Below are 18413 nucleotides of genomic sequence, written 5' to 3'. Positions count from 1 at the left end.
ATGAACAGGCAGGCAGACACCTAATGTGCATGAGCTAACTTTAAATCAATTGGGAAAAGCTTGCTGAACACTTATCTGTGCTCTTACAGCACGGGAAGATTACTCACGGTATGGATTATCAACAGCATCACACATTGCTGTGACCTGATTTTGTTTAAGCTTCCATGGTAAAGATACTTAGAGTGGAATAATAAGTACAAACACATAAACAAAATTCACGAATCTTTTAGGCATTCTGTTGTTGGCTAACGATACAATTTCTGTCACAGTTCGAGCTATTGTAAGTCAGGATTAATCACTGTTTATAACCATCTTTTCCTTACTTCATCCTTCTGTAAATCAGATTTATGTGTACCACGGAGGCTCCTGCGGTGGAATCTTGCATGGGTCAAGTCTCAGAAAATGAGCAGAAGTGTCCTTCACCTGGGTGCTTCCTTCTGCTCCTTCACAGCTAGTGCTGTGCCTTCTCTTTTTCCCTGAGGCTTCAGTTGTAACTGGTCAGCCTGATTTCTGACTCAGTGGGTCTGAGCCATGTGGTGAAGGGATGCCACTGCAGCTTGTTAAGGCCAGGGGATGATTTGGGGACTAAGAAAATTCAAGCCACTTGCCCCAGAGAATTTGGGAATTTGAAATTAATAAACTTAAAGGTGCCTTAATACTACAGTAACTAAGTTTTTTTTTTTAAAAATGAGGCAATACAGTTGTTCAGTAAACAGGACATATAGGTGAGTGCTTGTAAATCTAATCCGTATAAACTTGAGAGAATGAAGTCAGGATATGCAAGTCCTACATTCCATGTTCCTAAGAATCACAGTTGTCCAGCTTTTGTTATCTTTCAAAGACTAAGGGACATTTGATACCTCTAACTTCTGACACGGTCTCAAGTAGTACCATTTCCTTTAGTCTTCTTTCCACTTGACATTACTTAGGCAAATTTTCATTAATATGCTTCGAAGTTTATTAAGACCTACTAATACCATAGAGCAACCTACACCCTACTACCAGACTGTGGGCTGAAGGTGAGCCACCCTGAAAGACCCACTGCTAAAGGAGATCCAGTGGAAGACATTTGCGAATTGCTTATAGCTGCATTGTCATTCCCCTACTACTATGTACATCCTGAGGACACGGTCTGACATACCAGATGCATGTGTGCTCTCACACAATTATTTAAGGCACAGGAGAGAGATGCTAAAGAAAGAGTTTCATGTTTGGTGGTAAGACTTGGGACATTGGAAATCTGGATAGGCAGTAATGTCTCCAGCGTTTGGAAACCTGAAACCACTGGCTCAGACATTCCTAAAGTATTGAAATCATTAAAAAGTGGAACAAAATACTCAGCTCAAAAATTGGAAAGAGAAATTCTCCTCTTTGGAGACAGTGGGATTTCTGTTGTTAGTGTCAGAAGGGCTTACTTTCACCCAAAAGAGCTGAGCTAGATTCTTAGCAGGGGATTTAGACACTAAGCCACCAGCTAAGATCCAGGCTGCTGAGTTTTATTCTCATCTTCACAGAGTCAGCAGTCTTTTAGAAAAAGTTCTGTAGAAGATTTTTTTTTTAGCTCTGGTTACAGCAAAATGACCCAAGTTATTTTGAAGTTTTGTGTTTATAGAGAGAAGCTGTAGGGTTAGGTGAAAATTGAATGCTTCAAAGTAACAATAACTTTCCCAAATTTTTTTCAAGTCTTTTTAGTGCATGTACCACATGTAGAACGCACCCAAATCTATCTGTCTCTGTGTGGGAGCGAGCTGGAACTTACTTAAACAGCCTTTCAAATGCTGCAGGTTGAGACCACACAGCTGTACCTTTCTCAGGAACACACCTAACCGTTTCAATATTCTAATCGCCAGGATAAAAGTTTCTTTGAACTGAGTATCAGCTTATCCATTGTGCTGGACCAAAACATGCACCTTTGATATTGTTCACCATGTGTATAGCAGCTTCAATTCTGTGACTTCTAAACTGGATAATCTGTACTGAAACTATTAACACTTGCTGTATGAGGATGTTAAGCAGAAATATGTTTGCCGATGCGTACATATATGCACACCCAAGAAATGCAGGGTAGGTCTGTCATTTCATATTAAACTTCTCAGGTGAGATGAATACTGCTAAAATAATCACAAAATACATATGCAAATATCAAATCACATGCTAGTCTGAGATGTTGAAGTAGATGATAGATAAACCACAGTACGTTGCTTGTGAAACCTTGTGAACACGTACATAATCACAGTGCAGAATTTGTAAAGAAAAATCTGTGACAGTTTTACTTAGCTGAATAGACTAAACTAGTTTCTAGATACCTTGGCCAAGATACGGCAGTAAATCTGGTGACGTAATTGGCTTTAACACTGAATTAACTATACTAAATGAATTAAGATAGTGCAGGTAGGATGGCAGCCTTAATGTTTACCGTCTGTGATTCTATAAAATGGTGGCCATAAACAAAGGTTCAAATTATTACTGTGTCTTCCAAGGTGTTGCGTAGAGTACTGCTGTTGCTCCAAAAGGTAATCTGTGCTCTGAAGTTCTTCTAGACGAACGAGAAGAGTGAGAATGGGCTGGCCAATGCAATAGGTTGAAGCAGTGAGCTCAGAGGTAATGGCAGAACCAAATACAGTTTTTCTGATTCGACGTGTGCTTCATTCATTAAAACAAATTGTTGCTCTCATTCAGTAAAGCTCTCAGGGCTGGCCTTGCCTCTGAAGTCAGTGGAACATGAGCATTTATGCGCTCAGGGGTTCAAGGGTGTCTCGGATACTGACCTGATGGGTTTGAACTTCCTCTAACAGTTTTCACTTGTGCCGCCACCCCCTGGACTTTGACCACTGTAGGACTGAAGCCTCCACAACAGCCACTTTTAACTTCTACATGTGAATATACTTCATAAATGGCTTGTACAGGTTAATTGGGATGCAAAGCTCTTTAGCACATATTCTGATGATGGACAAGTCACAGAGATAAAGCTGTCCACTAGCTAGCTGCTTTGGGCAGAAGTAGCAATCTGATGTGCATCCCTGATGCATGTCCATTGTGGTTTAACCCAGCAGGCAGCGAAACACCACACAGCTGTTCACTCACACTCCTCCCTACCCCCAGTGGGATAGGGGAGAGGTTTGAGGAAAAAAAAGTAAAGTTTGTGGGTTGAGATAAACACAGTTTAATAGAACAGAAAAGGAAGGGGAAATAATAATAATAACAATAATAATAATAACAACAACAACAATAAAAATGATTCAAAATAAGTAATGCATGACCGATGCCAGCTAGTTCCTGAGCAGTGGTCCCTGGCCAGCTTTACCCCTAGTTTATATACTGAGCATGATGTCATATGTTATGGAATATCCCTTTGGACAGTTCAGGTCAGCTGTCCTGGCTGTGTCCCCTCCCAGCTTCTTGTTGCCCCCCTCAGTCTCCCTGCTCACAGGGCAGTATGAGAAGCTGAAAAGTCCTTGACTTTTTGCTAAGCAGTAATTAAAACATCAACATTATTCTCATCCTAAATCCAAAACACAGCACTATACCAGCTACTAGGAAGAAAATTAGCTCTAACCCAGCTGAAATCAGGACAATATCCACCCCTTATTCTATACCATCTATGTCATGTCCAGGTCCGACACTTCCCAATACATCCTGGTTAATCACCACCACCTTTCCTGTCTTTTGATACATACACACAGATATCATTCCCTTAGTCTATGGGCCATGCCTCTAAAATGTCCACTGAGTTCATTTAGTCCATGATGTTGGGGTCTGTCTGTCATAGTAGTCCTTCAGGGGATGTTGTGTGGTGTTGGATTGTTGCATGCTGAAGCCAGTTCTGGTGCCATCACTGCTGCGCTTGTTTGGTTCTATCATTGCTGCCCTTTGCTTGGTTTCATTGAAGTTCTTTATTAATCTGTGCGATTCTGACTGTAATACCATTGATATGGCATATAGCAACTATACTGTATGTCATCACTACTATTATATAGCAATTAACATTATACAAATCAAATAATTGGCTATTCTCACCCAAAATCAAATCCTCTTGAGGTACACATCAGACTTCCTCATCCTTTTACATTACCCACCAAGTGCACCCAGGACCTCGGACAAAAACAATTCTACGAATGGGTTTGCCTTTGCCTGAGGCAGGAATAACCCAGACTGTTTTCCCCAGCACATTTTTTATGTGCACTACGGGGACTTTATTCCCTTCTACAGTACATAAAAGTTTTGACTGGGCAGGGCCAGCTCGACTGGCAGATCTCCTAGTGTTGACTAGCCAGGTGGCTTTTGGTAAATGCGTATCCCAATGTTTGAATATCCCACCAGCCGTTGCTCTCAGTGTAGTCTTTAACAGTCCATTGTATCATTTGATTTTCCTGGAGGCTGGTGCATGACAGGGGATGTGATATACCCAATGCCGTGCTCTTTGGCCCAGGTGTCTATGAGGTTGTTTTGGAAATGAGTCTCGTTGTCTGATTGAATTCTTTCTGGGGTGCCATGTCACCATAAGACCTCTTTCAAGGTCCAGGATAGCGTTCCAGGTGGTGGCATGGGGCATGGGATGTGTTTCCAGCCATCCGGTGGTTGCTTCCACCATTGTGAGCACATGGCGCTTGTCTTGTCAGGTTTGTGGGAGTGTGATATAGTCAATCTGCCAGGCCTCCCCATATTTATATTTCAGCCATCGTCTCTCATACCAGAGGGGCTTTAACCTCTTGGGTTGTTTGATTGCAGCACATGTTTCACATCCATGGATAACCTGTGCAATAGCATCCATGGTCAAGTCCACCCCTCGATCACAAGCCCATTTGTATGTTGCATCTCTTGCCTGAGGTGTCATGGGCCCACTGAGCTATAAATAATTCACCCTTACGTTGCCTGTCCAGATCTACCTGAACCACTTCAATCTTAGCAGCCTGATCCATCTGCTTGTTGTTTTTATGTTCTTTAGTGGCCTGACTCTTGGGTACATGGGCATCTATGTGGCATACTTTTACAACCAACTAGTGATAGGACAAGAGGAAATGGCCTCAAGTTGCGCCAGGGGAGGTTTAGATTGGGTATTAGGAAAAATTTCTTCACTGAGAGGGTGGTCAAGTGTTGGAACAGGCTGCCCAGGGAGGTGGTGGAGTCGCCATCTCTGGAAGTGTTCAAAAAACATGTGGATGTGGCGCTTCAGGACATGGTTTAGGGGACATGGTGGCGCTGGATTGATGGTTGGACTTGATGATCTTGAAGGTCCTTTCCAACGTTAGTGATTCTGTGAACCAGGTTCTCTAGCTGGGCAGCAATGTCTTGCCGTAGCACAGCAGCCCAGATGGGTTTGCCTCTGTGTTGCCAGTTGCTCTGCCTCCATTGTTGTAGCCACCCCCACAGGGCATTTGCCACCACCCATGAGTCAGTAGAGATAGAGCACTCACCAATTTCCTTGGTCAGCAATGTCTAAAGCTATCTGGGTGGCCTGCAAGTTGGCTCGATTCACCATCTCATTCAGCAGTTTCTATGACCTACAGCAGCCTTCCACTTCCAGTGCTTTCAGCCAACGTGACAGGACCCATCGGCGAACAGGGCATGTTGCTTCTCATTTTCTGGCAGTTTATTGTACCTCTTCAGCATGCGTCACCTCCTCCTCTGGTGAAATCTTTGCCTTCTGGCCAGTCCATGATCACTTCCAAAATTCCCGGGTGACTGGGGTTTCCTATTTGAGCCCTCTCTGTGTGATCAGTATGACCCACTTACTCCACTCTACATACACTGCATGATGTGTAGAGGGGACCCTCCCTTTGAACATCCAGCCCAGCACCGGCAGTCGGGGTGCCAGGAGGAGCTGTGCTTCAGTACCAACCACTTCCGAAGCAGCTCAAACCCCTTCATATGCTGCCAACATCTGTTTCTCAGTTGGAGTACAGCGGGCCTCAGATCCCCAACTCTACAACCCTAAAGGTCAGCACCGTGTCTCCCCTGGTGCTTTCTGACAGATGCTCCAGGTAGGGCCATTCTCCCTGGCCCAAGGGCTACCGCATGAACTATTTCCTCTTTAATTTGTTCAAAGGTTTATTGTTGCTCAGGACCCCATTTGAAATCATTCTTCTTCCAGGTTACTTGATAGAGAAGGCTTGCAATCAGACTGTAATTTGGAATATGCATTCTCCAAAAGCCCACAATGCCTAAGAAACCTTGTGTTTCCTTTTTGCTAGTTGGTGGCGATATAGTTATTTTATTGATCACATCCATTGGGGTGTGACAACGTCCATGTTGCCATTTTGTTCCTAAAAACTGGATGTCCTGTGCATGTCCCTTGCCCTTACTTTGTTTTATGGCAAAACTGGCTTCCAGAAGGATTTGGACTGCTTGCTTCCCTTTCTCAAAAACTTCTTCTGCTGTGTTGCCCCACACAATGATGACATCAATGTAATGCAGGTGTTTCAGAGCTTCACCCTGTTCCAGTGCAGTCTGGATCAATCCCTGGCAAATGGTAGGTCTATGTTTTCACCCCTGGTGCACTCGGTTCCAAGTGTACTGGATGCTCCTCCAAGTGAAAGCAAATTGTGGCCTGCGCTCTGCCACCAAAGGGATTGAGAAATCCTGGCACGGCAGCACTCAATGGTAGCATGACTTCATTCAGGCCATGGTAGTCTACTGTTGGTCTCCACTCGCCATTAGACTTTCACACTGGCCATAGGGGACTGTTGAAGGGTGAGTGTGTCTTGCTGATCACTTCTTGGCTCTCCAGCCAGTGAATCAGCCTATGGATGGGAATCAGAGAGTCTCCACTGGTGTGATGTTGCCACCAGTGCACTGTTGTGGTGGTGATAGGCACCTGTTTTTCTTCGAACCTCAGCAACCCCACAACAGAAGGGTCGTCTGAGAGGTAGGGCAAGGTGGACAGCTGTTTAATTTCCTCTGTCTCCAAGGCAGCCAAACCAAAAGACCACTGGTACCCTTTTGGGTCCTTGAAGTGCCCTCTGCTGAGGTAGTCTATGCTAAATATGCACAGAGTCTCTGGGCCAGTGACAGTGAGGTGCTTTTGCCACTCATTCCCAGTTAGGCTCACTTTGGCCTCCAGTACAGTCAGCTGTTGGGATCCCCCTGTCACTCCAGAGACACAGATGGGTTCTGCCCCTGTATGGCTTGATGGCGTTAGGTACACTGTGCACCGGTGTCCACTGCTGACCATACTCCTGTAGGCCTGATATGCCAGGCCATCAAATCCACCCAGTCCAATAAACTCGGTTATCCGTTTCCTCCACCTGGCTGGAGGCAGGGCCCCTCTAATCTTGGTCATAGTATCTGTTACTCACTTCTTGTGAATGCAAATCAGAAGTCCCTTTATTAAGATCACATCAGACCAGCCCTTCTTCTCTGGGAAATTGCTTGCTGGTAACTGGAGCAGCAATTTTCCTGGAAGAACCCCTTTTTGTGATCATTTCTCCTTGCAACTCACATGCCCAGGCCTCTAGGGCTGAGGTAGATTTTCCAGCCCACTTCCTAATGTCCTCTCTATGGTCATGCAGTTAAAACCATCAGGTGGTCCATGGTGTATAGCCACTGTGTCCTCTCTCTTGAGCAGAAGAATGTATACTCCTAATAGCTCAGATACTGGTCTGTACAAGTGGGGAGTAGGATGTATCCTCTTTGAATTGCTGTAACTCCCGGGACATTTTCTCCACAGCAGATACACGGGACCGTAAGGAGGAAGAGCAACTTTCTTTGTATTGCTGGAGTTGGCCAGCCAATTCATTCACTCTTTGTCCTTCTCTGTCTTTCCAAATTATTACTACCAATGAGTTGGCATGTGACGATGGTGTGCGTTGTATAAACTTCTGCCACATGGGTTGTGTGCGTCGGTAGTCTGGGACTTTGGATAACCGCTCACTGTTCAGATCGTCATAAATCATCTCCAGCATGGCTAATGCCCTCAGGTACTGGATACCTCTCTCCATGGTGGTCCACTTGCCTGGATGACATATAACATCTTCCTTGAAGGGATACTTTTCCTTCAGGAGTTGCCTCCAGAGGCTGAGGGCTTGTATCTTTTTTCCAATCGCTTTGTCAATGACCCCTTCCCTAGAAAGGGATCCCAGCTGTTTGGCTTCCCTACCCTCTAACTCCAGGCTACTGGCCCCATTATCCCAGCATCGGAGCAGCCAGGTGACAACGTACTCACCTGGACGATGGCTGAAATCTTTTCGCATATCTCACAGCTCGCTTGGGGATAGGGATCAGGTAGTTACTGCCTCATTTAGGAGTTCTGTCTCTTCCTTCTTTTGTTCTCATGATGGCCTTGCTTTGGAGTAGTCTGCCTCATCTACTACTTTCCTGAGCTGACTTTCGCTTCCAATATTTCTTGTGTATAGGGGCGACTGACACCAGCACGGATTGGTTCTCTGGTTCAGCCACAGTGCCCACCATGGGGGTTGGAGTAGCCGCAGTGCCCATCGCGGGCGTTGGAGTAGCCACAGTGCCTGTGGCAGGGGTCAACGTGACCGCAGTGCCAGTCGTTTTTTGTTGTCAGATCCAAAGATGACTTTTTCCTCTTGAGGGTGCTGAATAGTGTTGAACAGGTCTTGGTAGGCGTGGGCCAGGCCCAGCATGTTGCAGTGATTTGTGTTTCTCTGGAATTGCCATGGTGACAGCATACTTCTTCGAAACATTTTTCATTCCAAATTTTTCAGGATTCTGCAGTTGTTCAGGGGTGAAGTTCCAAAATATTGGGGTGCCCACTGTTTTAGGTACTTGTCCATACTATCCCACACACCCTGCCACTCATAACTATCCATCCTCAGGCCAGATCTCTGGGTGGTATTCTTAAATGGTTGTTTCCTTCAACAAGACCCGAAGCACATTCAGGAGACATAGCCATAGGAACATGCTGGTTTGAACATTCGAAGGATATTCAGAATTGTCAAGAGCTATTGTAACTAGACTGGAGGAGAAGGGGAAGTTGAAGGAGCGGGGGAAAGTCCTCTGGTTATCTTACGGGGTTTGCTTTCTTCTTTCTGCAAGAGTGAAAGTGCAGGGTTTAAGCTGTAAAGTGGATCAGCTCTGAACAGAGTTTTGTTCTAAACTCTTTTGTTAAAATCCTACATGAAACACACTTCCAGCTTTGGCGTTACTTTAGCACTAGGTGCTCAGCAGAGTTTCTTTTGAAAGGAGGAATGGTTGAAGCCAGTTGGCCTGAGCAGCACAGGGTTACATGCACATCAGATGAAATGACAATTGTATGAATATTCTAAAGTGAACAGCAAGTCCAGTCCAACTCACCAAGGCTGTAGCTCAGTGGTAAAAGCACTTCAGCGGCAATGTAGGCTTGTAGAAATGTTGTGTTTCCGCAGGTATTTGATGGCGGTCCCATGACACGATGTGCCATCCCTGAGGTGGTGTTGGCACAGATTCCAGGGTGCAGGGAAGAGGGAATAGTCTGTGCTGTAAACAGAGTCACTGAGCTAAGGCATGGGGGCACAAGTGGTTGGGGTGGGTTAACAGGAACTGCTGAAGCCAGTGTCACAGGTCTTGCCTTGTAGGACTGCCAGCTGAATTTCACCTTGTGGTGGTATAAACTACTTGCTGAGAACACTTGAATCAATGGCCAATGAATGTTACTCTCATTTTTCTCCTCTTTCCTGAATAGTTTCTTGCCGTATTGTCTCACTCTACTTTTCTGTCAAAATTGCCCAAGTTTCTTTTCAGATAAGCTTATGTACATCATTCACTTTAAATTGAGAACTGCTGTTAATCTTGGTTTACATTCTTTTAAATGGATTTCTGTTATGTCTCAGTATTAAAAATACTAGCCTGACATATGATATATATTATTAAAATCTGTGTTTATCCATGTGGACAGAGCCATACTGTTCATAATAAATTTAATCCTGTTCTAGTAATCACTTGATTTGGATCATGGTGAAGATAGCCGAGTGCATGTTCAAGTTAATATTGGTAGAAAATAATTCTCTCCTGCCTTCTGGATAGGCTATAGTAAAGAAGTGGAACTTAGCTGCCACAAGAATAGAAAACAAAACATTTAATGAGATTTTAAGAAAGGTTACATGTTTGTGTGAGTAATGGTATTCTCACCATTACCTAAGATGAAAAATAATGTAAAAGGGAGATCAGTTCTTAAAGTTGAGGCTGTAAACCCCTGGAGCTCTGGAAAAACTTTCTTTCTAGCTTTATGCACTTATTTTTCTTTCACGTTCTTAAACTACTGTGGAAAATGGAGTACTGTATAGGCTGTTTTATTAAGGCAACTGAGATGATTGAATATTTGAAGGCCATAATTTAGGCCTTTTGATAGCCAGTTTTTGGAAATTGGACTACTGCCAGAGATCTTTTGTGTTCAGGAAGCAAAAAGGGACCGCTGTTTGACAGTGGTATTTTTTGGGGTGACATAGAAGCAAGGCTTTGCAGAAAAATCTATTCATCCACTGGTCATGCAGCTCATGCAGAAGAGAAGAGCATAGTGGTAAATGTGCTGTGGTTTCTTCTGCCTCTAGCAACAGTAAGGCGAATAACTGGATGAAAAAGGCCTTAAGATGTGCAGGTAGCTTTTGCTCAAGGATAACAGTCTGCAAACCGGAGAAGGTACCAGGAGATGGCAGCATCCACCAAGGCCTTCACGCATCTGCTCACACACTTAATTTGTTGATACTGTGGGATCTCCTTACCTGGAGATGGCTTCAAAATTTTCCGTTTGAGTCGTTTTTTTCCAGTCTCTTCATTAAATGTTAATACAGCATTAGTTTCTATCTGTTGGGGTCAGTGATTAAAGGTTCTGGTAAGAAAAAGGGCTGGCCAGGGTGACAGAATGAACTCAGCACTGTAAGCCTTATTTCTATTTTTCACTGTCTCTTAGGAGGAATGTGGTTTTGTTTTAAAGCTCTATAAGGAGTGAAGGATAATTCACAGCTATTCATGAAGAGGTGGAAGAGATCCAGTGACTAGAGGAGGAGGAGGAGGATGGATTACTGATTTACAGAGCCAGTTTGACCTGTTCTGCAGACTTGGATGTGACTTTTTAAAGTGACAGAGTTAGAAACTGTCCATTTAGCAAAACCCAGGATTAGATTTTCCAAGGTTTTTAAGAATCTTGGGAATGCAGCTAAATTTCTTGACCTGACTTGTCTTGACTTTGATGTAAGTTAGGCACAACATTTGCATCTGTTGGTGCACAAATACCTGAGAAATCTGGATTTTGGAGGAAGGATTTTTTTTTTTCACCCCAGCCAACTGGTTTTGCAGTAATGATCTGTGAGCCTATGTTCAGCTAGGCTTCTTCAGCCCTGTCTGGAGTTGACTACATTTAAGCTGTGTTTGTATACACACGAGCCTTAGGAGGAAGGGAAGTGTGAAGCCATTAACACAGCATTTATTTTCATTTAGTCATTATAAGGACTGCTTCTGTTATTAAAAATACAACATCTGCTGGTATCGCATTTTGATGTGTTCCAAAACAGCAAATGTAGCCATGTGGTCTGTTCTTTAGTGCGTTTTTTTTGTTTATTATTTCAAGAATACTTGAGAAGCTTTTATTCAATTATATTCGTGCCTCTTTTTTCTTTATTTTTGATGCTTAATGGAGGTTTAGAAGGCTTTCCTCGTGGTTTTTTTTTTTAATTGTTGTTGGGTTTTTTGTGTATAGGGTTTTTTTGTTTGTTTTTCTTTAACAGTAGAAATTTCAGTAATGTCTAATTCAATCATCCCTAGTTATTTCTGGGAGATCCACTGGAAGGCATATGGGATATTAATATTTAGAACGTAACCCCTGAAAAAATCAGGATGCTTTTTCATGTAGCACAGGTTGGCATGGAGCCGCTGAAGCTCATACTGAGGTTATGGCCCAGCATTCAGGTCAGGCTAAAGGATCTCTTAGACATTTTTCTTTCTGATGACTTCCTCTGCAGAATGGGATACGGCTGCGTGGGACTGAGCACCAGGCGTTGGTGGGTGGTCAGGTTCTCTGCACTTGGTCACAGTAGAAGCAAAGGGATTTCCCAGTCACCGCTCCCTCCTGGCCTAACTTAGAGCTCCATGTTGTGGTGGCTCCAGCTTATGCCGCTGATGAGGGACCTTTAAATCAGTGGTGATTCAGGCATAGCAAAGCACTGGCCTGCCGTTGCTTACACAGCAGCTGAAAATGCCATCAAGGTGTCCTATCCTTTCTTCTTACGCTGAGGGTGAATAACTGTGACAGGAAAGTGTCAGAGCTGATTCTCATCCCAGTTTTTGACTAGCAGGTAGTTCCCCCGCCCCGGGATGGCTGTGCCTGCCCACTCCGCTCCCCTTGTGTCGCATGGGGGGCCGGGCGCAGGCGGAAAGATTCAGCTCTCCCAGTGCTCCCTGGAAACCCGTCTGATCTGCTAAGGCACGGCTCGTAAGCAAAACGGCGGCAAAATACAATCCTGAAATAAAAAGCTCTTTAAGATTTTTAAACTTCCCTCAGACGATGATTGTGGGAAGTTCTGTGCCGAGGCTGCGGCACTGTTGGATGGGGTTTATCGAGGCGGAGTCGTGGCCAGTCTTTCTCCAAGAAATTAAGACGACGGCGAAAGTCCTTTGAATACCACTGAAGTCTTTGAAATTGTGCAAAAGTCCTTTAGATTTATTGAAAGCTAATCGGTATGACATTAACAAAGAACAAAGCAAGCCTAATGAAGATGAAAGATTTGAGAAGTGGATTTTCTTTCTTTTGTGGTGGCTTTTCTTTCCTGAAACGCTTGCCCTTGTTGATTGGGTAACAGACTGTGTGTTAACAGGCTGGTTATCAAATGAAATGGGAACTGTTTATGTGTGTTGAATTAGATCCTTTTATTTTTTGTTTGTCAGGGTTTCCTTCATAAATGTGTGTTTTAACCAAGTTACTAAAATGCTCATTTAGCTGAAAATTGGCAATTTAATTTTTTCCCTGATGAGATGTTTTAAATATTGTTTACCTAGTCAACAAGATTTGATTAAAATCAGCATGGGTGTTTCTTTCCCAAAACTGCTCTCTCTCCTTCTTAATTAAAATTGTCTGAAAATAGCCTGCTTGGATACTTTCTGTGCATTCGTCTGTCTGGGAAAGCAGCATTCAGTATAAAGGTGACATGTAAAACTGTCCACAGTATGGACTGTGAGATTTATGAGATTTATAGTTCAGTTGTTGGACTGTAAAGCGTATCTTTACTACGTGAAGATGCAAAAATAAAATTAAAGCCAGGAATAATATGTTAGTGAGAAGTTATTCTGCTCAATAGTAGAACCTCAGGAGATTATCCAGTGTTGAAGTCCTACATATTGAAAACTTTAAGATATAACTTTGACTAGCTTTAATCAGTAGAGGTGTCATCAGTAGACATGACAAAGGCTGGGACTTCTGACACTGTTCAGGGTTAGCAGGGCACTTGCATTCTCTGAGCACCAAATACCAGAAGTAACACACAAACATACATAGGTGAAAGTTGTCTTCCTGCTGTGGAGACTCCACAGGAGGACGAACACATTTATAAGGGCATTAGGCAAAAATTCAGGAGTGAGATTCCTTGCCCTTCTGGTTCCTTTTAGCCAGAAATGGTCAAAGACTTTGTCTATACCTCAGTTTTCCACCTGTAAAAGCTGGCTTCTATTATGCGTTTGTCACACATACTCTCTACTGCGGCCCTTCTGCTGCTCCAACAGTACGAGTATATTGGTATATGTATGCATTCATACAGCTAGTCTTTCTAGATGCCACCATGTATGAAGGCTGAACATGAAATCTAACTAGAGACATCAATTTTTATACACCCAGGAGGACCACCTGCAATGCTGACCCTGACCTTCAGGCTCTTGCAGATACCCTGTGTAGATCACGAGTTGGGAATCTGGCTTCTTAGAAAAGTGTGCAAGTAAATGCAAGTTCTGTTTAGATTTCAAAAATTTATTACCTTCTCTGTAGTTGCAAATCTTTCTATAAATGCCAAAATAAGTCAATGATTTTAGTGTTTAAAAACATGATCTTGTGTGGTGGTGGCCTTCTCATGACACTGACTGTCCTTGTCTGCTGACAATTCTGCTAGGCTGCTTCCAAGCTCTCTTCTCCCCAGTAGATAGAGTCCAAGACAGGTTGAGTTCCCAGAACTATATGGTGCAAATTGCATTTGCAGTTACAGTGGTACCTAGCTGTTGATAGGGCCCTAGCATGAGGAGAAGCTCGTGCAGCACTTAAATCAGTGTGGACTAATCAGCTTGTGTGTGCGTGTGAAACCATAATGTCTTCCATGGTGCTGTGATGTGAAAGAAAAGTTGATGTGGTAGCCCCATTTTCTGGAGTTTAGGAGAATTTAAGTAGGCTGGAGGATGTGTAGAGTTGGGTCTGGGTTCATATGTATAAGCAACTGAAAAAGATGAAGTGTTTGTGGTGTCATAAACCATTGTCATTGGAGCTGTGAACACGGATTACCTTAGTCTTGCCCAACTGCAAGATCCCCACGACAGAGCTGGCCCTTCTGTATGGCACTGGGGTGAAGGACGAGCACAACTCGGTGGCCAGTTCACCGCTACGGTGATGTGAATTCTCCTCTGCCCTTCCCTAGTTACTCTCCACTAACACAGCCTCTGTTGCTTGGTGTAGATCACGCCTCCCTTACCACCATGCAAGCGATTGCCATTTACTCACGTGGTTCGGTTGTGGGACCTTATGTAATGGGCGAATGTTGGGATATTATAGTGAGTCTCATGTGCAGGCCATAATGCGAAATGAGTTTCAGGGACTTTGATGATATTTATTTTTCAGCCATGAGGAAGCTGAACTCTCATTTTGTGATACTTTTTTCTCTGGAAAGGTGGTGATTTCCCTTTCTGGAAAGGTGAAAAATGGCTGTACCTAACTTTGTTGAAAAACAAGCAGCAGAGGATTAGGATTTCTGGATTATTCTGCATTGGAAAAGAAGCTGTTGGAGATATACTCTAAAAAAAAACCCATCTAAAGAAGCAATTACAATAATGATTTATACAAACACACTTGCTTGAGCTGTGCAGTTCACAATGTATCGTGTTCTTACTGTGTATTGGCTGCATGCACCTTCCAGTGGCATTTTACGGAAATAAGCAGTACTGTATTTCAGCTACACTTCAGCATCATTGCAACTTCAACACATCCAACGACACAAAAAAACCTGAGGATGGTTGGGCTTAAATGAGGCCCATTTTAGCATAGTGTTCTTACTTTCTAAACACCTGCAAAGAATCCTACTTGATTTCATCAGGAACAAGGAAAGAAACTATTACTGTTGTTGTTTTCAATTTTTCTTTTTGTTTTGGAGGCTTATTGAAGAACACTGCAGCCTTTCAGTACTTAGAAGGAGCCTATAAGAAAGATGGAGACAGACTTTTTAGCAGGGCCTGTAGTGACAGGACAAGAGGTAACAGTTTTAAACTAAAACAGGGCAGATTTAGACTAGATCTAAGGAAGAAATTTTTGACTATGAGGGTGGTGAAGCACTGGCCCAGGTTGCCCAGAGAGGTGGTAGATGCCCCATCGCTGGCAACATTCCAGGTCAGGTTGGACGGGGCTCTGAGTGACCTGGTCTAGTTGAAGGTGTCCCTGCTCATGGCAGGGGGGTTGGACTAGATGGCCTTTAAAGGTCCCTTCCAACCCAAAATATTCTGTGAGTCTACAATTCTATGAACACGGAGGTGTTCTTACATAAATCGGAAAAAGCAGTAGCTTTTAGCATTTTAAGATTGTCACTGTGTCCTTAGTTTGTTCTGCTGTACTCGGATGTTGAAAAAGGACTCAGAACAGGTGTAATATGACATACAACACTACATGATTTATGCCTCTCTACCCGGGGAATATAGTATGGGATAATAGCTAATAGTTTGATTTTCAGAGGTGCTCAGCACCAGCAACCTCAGCTGAAATGAAAACGAAAGTGGCAGCTGCTCAGCACAGCTAAAAATGGGGCCATGAATGTCAGTCCTAAAACTGCATTCCCTCGTGTTTGCTGTTTGACGTCAGCATCTCAAAACTTTCTCTAAACAACATCTTTTTGGTTTTATTATTTCTGTTATGGTGGGGCAAGGAAAACAATCATTAAGGACGCACTTTATTTTTCATTTGAGCCTTCTGCCTCCCTCAGCCTCTGTCCACAAGAGAACTATTTTGGCAATTTGAGGGCAATCTGTTTAGTTGTTTTTAACGTGGGCAAGAAGTGGCATGGGAGAGAGATTTTCCTAGTTTCTCCTGTTGCTATATTTTTTTAAAGCATCATTATGTTGAAAGCAAACAGCTGAAGAATTCAAGGCCTAATTCATACTGGGTAGACAACTGTATTTACTCGGGCCCTTCAATGAAACATCACAGATTTATTCTGTTTGAAGATCTAGTCCTCAGTGCATGGTTCTCCGTGCTGAGTCTAGTGACAAACCTGAGATGACCCAGACTTTTTCTCGCTTACTTACAACCAGCAGAATCTGAAGGTAGGATCGAATTTAGCCTTTCTCTTCCTTCTCTGCACCTGTGCTGAAAGGCCACTGTGTGGCTGTGACTAAGGAGCACTGCGTGATAATTTTCTGTTCTTGATGGAGGACCAAAGGTAGAGCTGAGCTTGGGTGTTAGAATGAGCAACTAGAATTACTCTAAGGTGTCAGGTGAACAAAGGTAATACTGAAGGAGGTGTAAGAACTTACAAAGAAACCAAAACTGTATGAAAACGGTTACATATATATGTGTACATACACATATGTATATATGTATATCTTCTAGTCGTCTGTTGTTCAGTGTTCATCTCCCATTCCTGTTGCTGCATAACAGAAGTAGGTGGGAGTTGGAGCTAGGAGACTGTGAGAATGTCGTGGAAGAGCAAAATGCAAGATTTGGGATAGGTGTCAATGCAGGGAGGAAACCAGGCTCTCTAAATTAGATTGTGAGGGTAACACAGTGGCTAATGCAAATACTGAAAAGAAGACAGGAGAATAAACCTTTGGTCATTTCTGTGTTAGCACATCAAGTCATGGCACGGAGGGAAGATATCTTCAGCAGTTTCAGGAATATCTAAGTTTTCCTCCTTTCCTCAGGTGCATGATGTGGAGAGGAGCTGCCTTTTTTGGATAAAGGGATATAAATGATACAGTATTAATAAAAACCTTATAAACATAATAAAAACTCTTCACAATAGCTGTCTGTGTAATGTTAGATGTGTGATGACCTGATATTGAAATGTTTCACTGGGATTCGTTCAGCTTGCCCTGTGCAATTCACTTCTGGCTCTTCCGCACTGGTAATGCCAAATTCAAGCCAAGAAAATGACTGTACTTACCCGTAAGATGTATACATGCTGTTTTTGCTTAAAAACTAGATTAGCTTACATAACTAATAATTTCACTTCAGCGTTTTCAATGCTTCGAAGGCATATCCTGTGTCAGGGAATATGGTAAATATTGAGGCAAAGTTTTTTCATTATGTAAGTCAAATCTTGAAACATTTTGTGTGCAGCCAGTGTGTGGGTGTATGTGTGTTTGTTTATTTGAGTATATATCTGCCTACATAATCCCTCATGTTCTAGTCTACATATTTCCCTTGTCAAAAGTAAAATCATATTAAACACTGCTAAATAGTAATACTTTACACTTATTATATAGTGTCTTTTATCCAAGCTTCTCATACTACTTCAGTTATTAGTTAATACTTGATGAACTTGGTATGACATAGTAAATATTATCCCCATTAATAATGGTTAAACAGAATCACAGGGTAATTAAACACTTGTCTGTAGTGGCATTGCCATTTCTGTTTCAAAGATAAAATCTCAGTAGACGTGAAGCATGTTAGTTTTTATCTCAATATATCTGCTGAAGGTCAATCCTGGAAATGGTTACATGTGTATGTGTGTGGGTAACTGTAACTTGCTGTATTTAGATTAGTAACTATCTCTGCTTTCTCCATCATTCTTTTTGGTTTTGGTTATTTGAGATTCCTCTCTTCAGTTAACAAGCTTAATTGCAAGATGCACTTTTTTGAAGTGAGGACATAGCCAGTTAAGTCAGTCAGAAATTGGATCGGTAATCTTACACTCTTGTTCTCATACTGCTTCTAAATACTCCACTGTCCTTTTGCAGGGTGGATACGTAATAGAGAACTGAACTAACCCCTCTCCCCTGGGTTCTGAAATGTCTAAAAGCTATCAAGATAGTATTTGACTTCTTTTCTTTTCCAGCTTAACCCACGCTATCCAGAAGGTAATAATGAAGGAAAAGCTTTGGTAAGTGGAATTTATATGTTGCATGTAATCTGGAAAATACTGTATCCTTAACCCAATACAGCCCAACATATGAAAGTCCTTCATAGCTTTCCTTGTACTTACACGTCACAGCCACTGGGATTGTTTTCCGTATCCTGTGTAAGGTAGGGTCCAACTCAGAACTGGCGTTACAGAAAGCTTTCCCTCACGTAAGGCAAA

The 18413-nt window shown here is 42.8% G+C and overlaps 1 protein-coding gene across 4 annotated transcripts in view; it reads left to right on the top strand.

Annotated features, from left to right (window-relative positions):
• The window catches only part of ITPR2 (inositol 1,4,5-trisphosphate receptor type 2), a 272920-nt gene that overhangs the window by 57084 nt on the left and 197423 nt on the right, over nt 1–18413 (top strand). For 2 of the 4 annotated variants that reach the window (XM_082011565.1, XM_082011564.1), the window contains one exon: nt 18171–18215. The exons of 1 other annotated variant lie outside the window; for it this stretch is intronic. In XM_082011565.1, the coding sequence (XP_081867691.1) occupies nt 18171–18215 (45 nt within the window). The remainder of the gene's footprint in view (nt 1–18170; nt 18216–18413) is intronic. One more of the 4 variants, XM_082011566.1, reaches the window with a different exon arrangement.

Source organism: Phaethon aethereus, assembly GCF_964289735.1.
Source record: "Phaethon aethereus genome assembly, chromosome: 1".
In the NCBI taxonomy this organism is placed as follows: domain Eukaryota; kingdom Metazoa; phylum Chordata; class Aves; order Phaethontiformes; family Phaethontidae; genus Phaethon; species Phaethon aethereus.
Note: the sequence above shows the minus strand (reverse complement) of the source record. Positions and strands in the feature narration are given on the sequence as shown.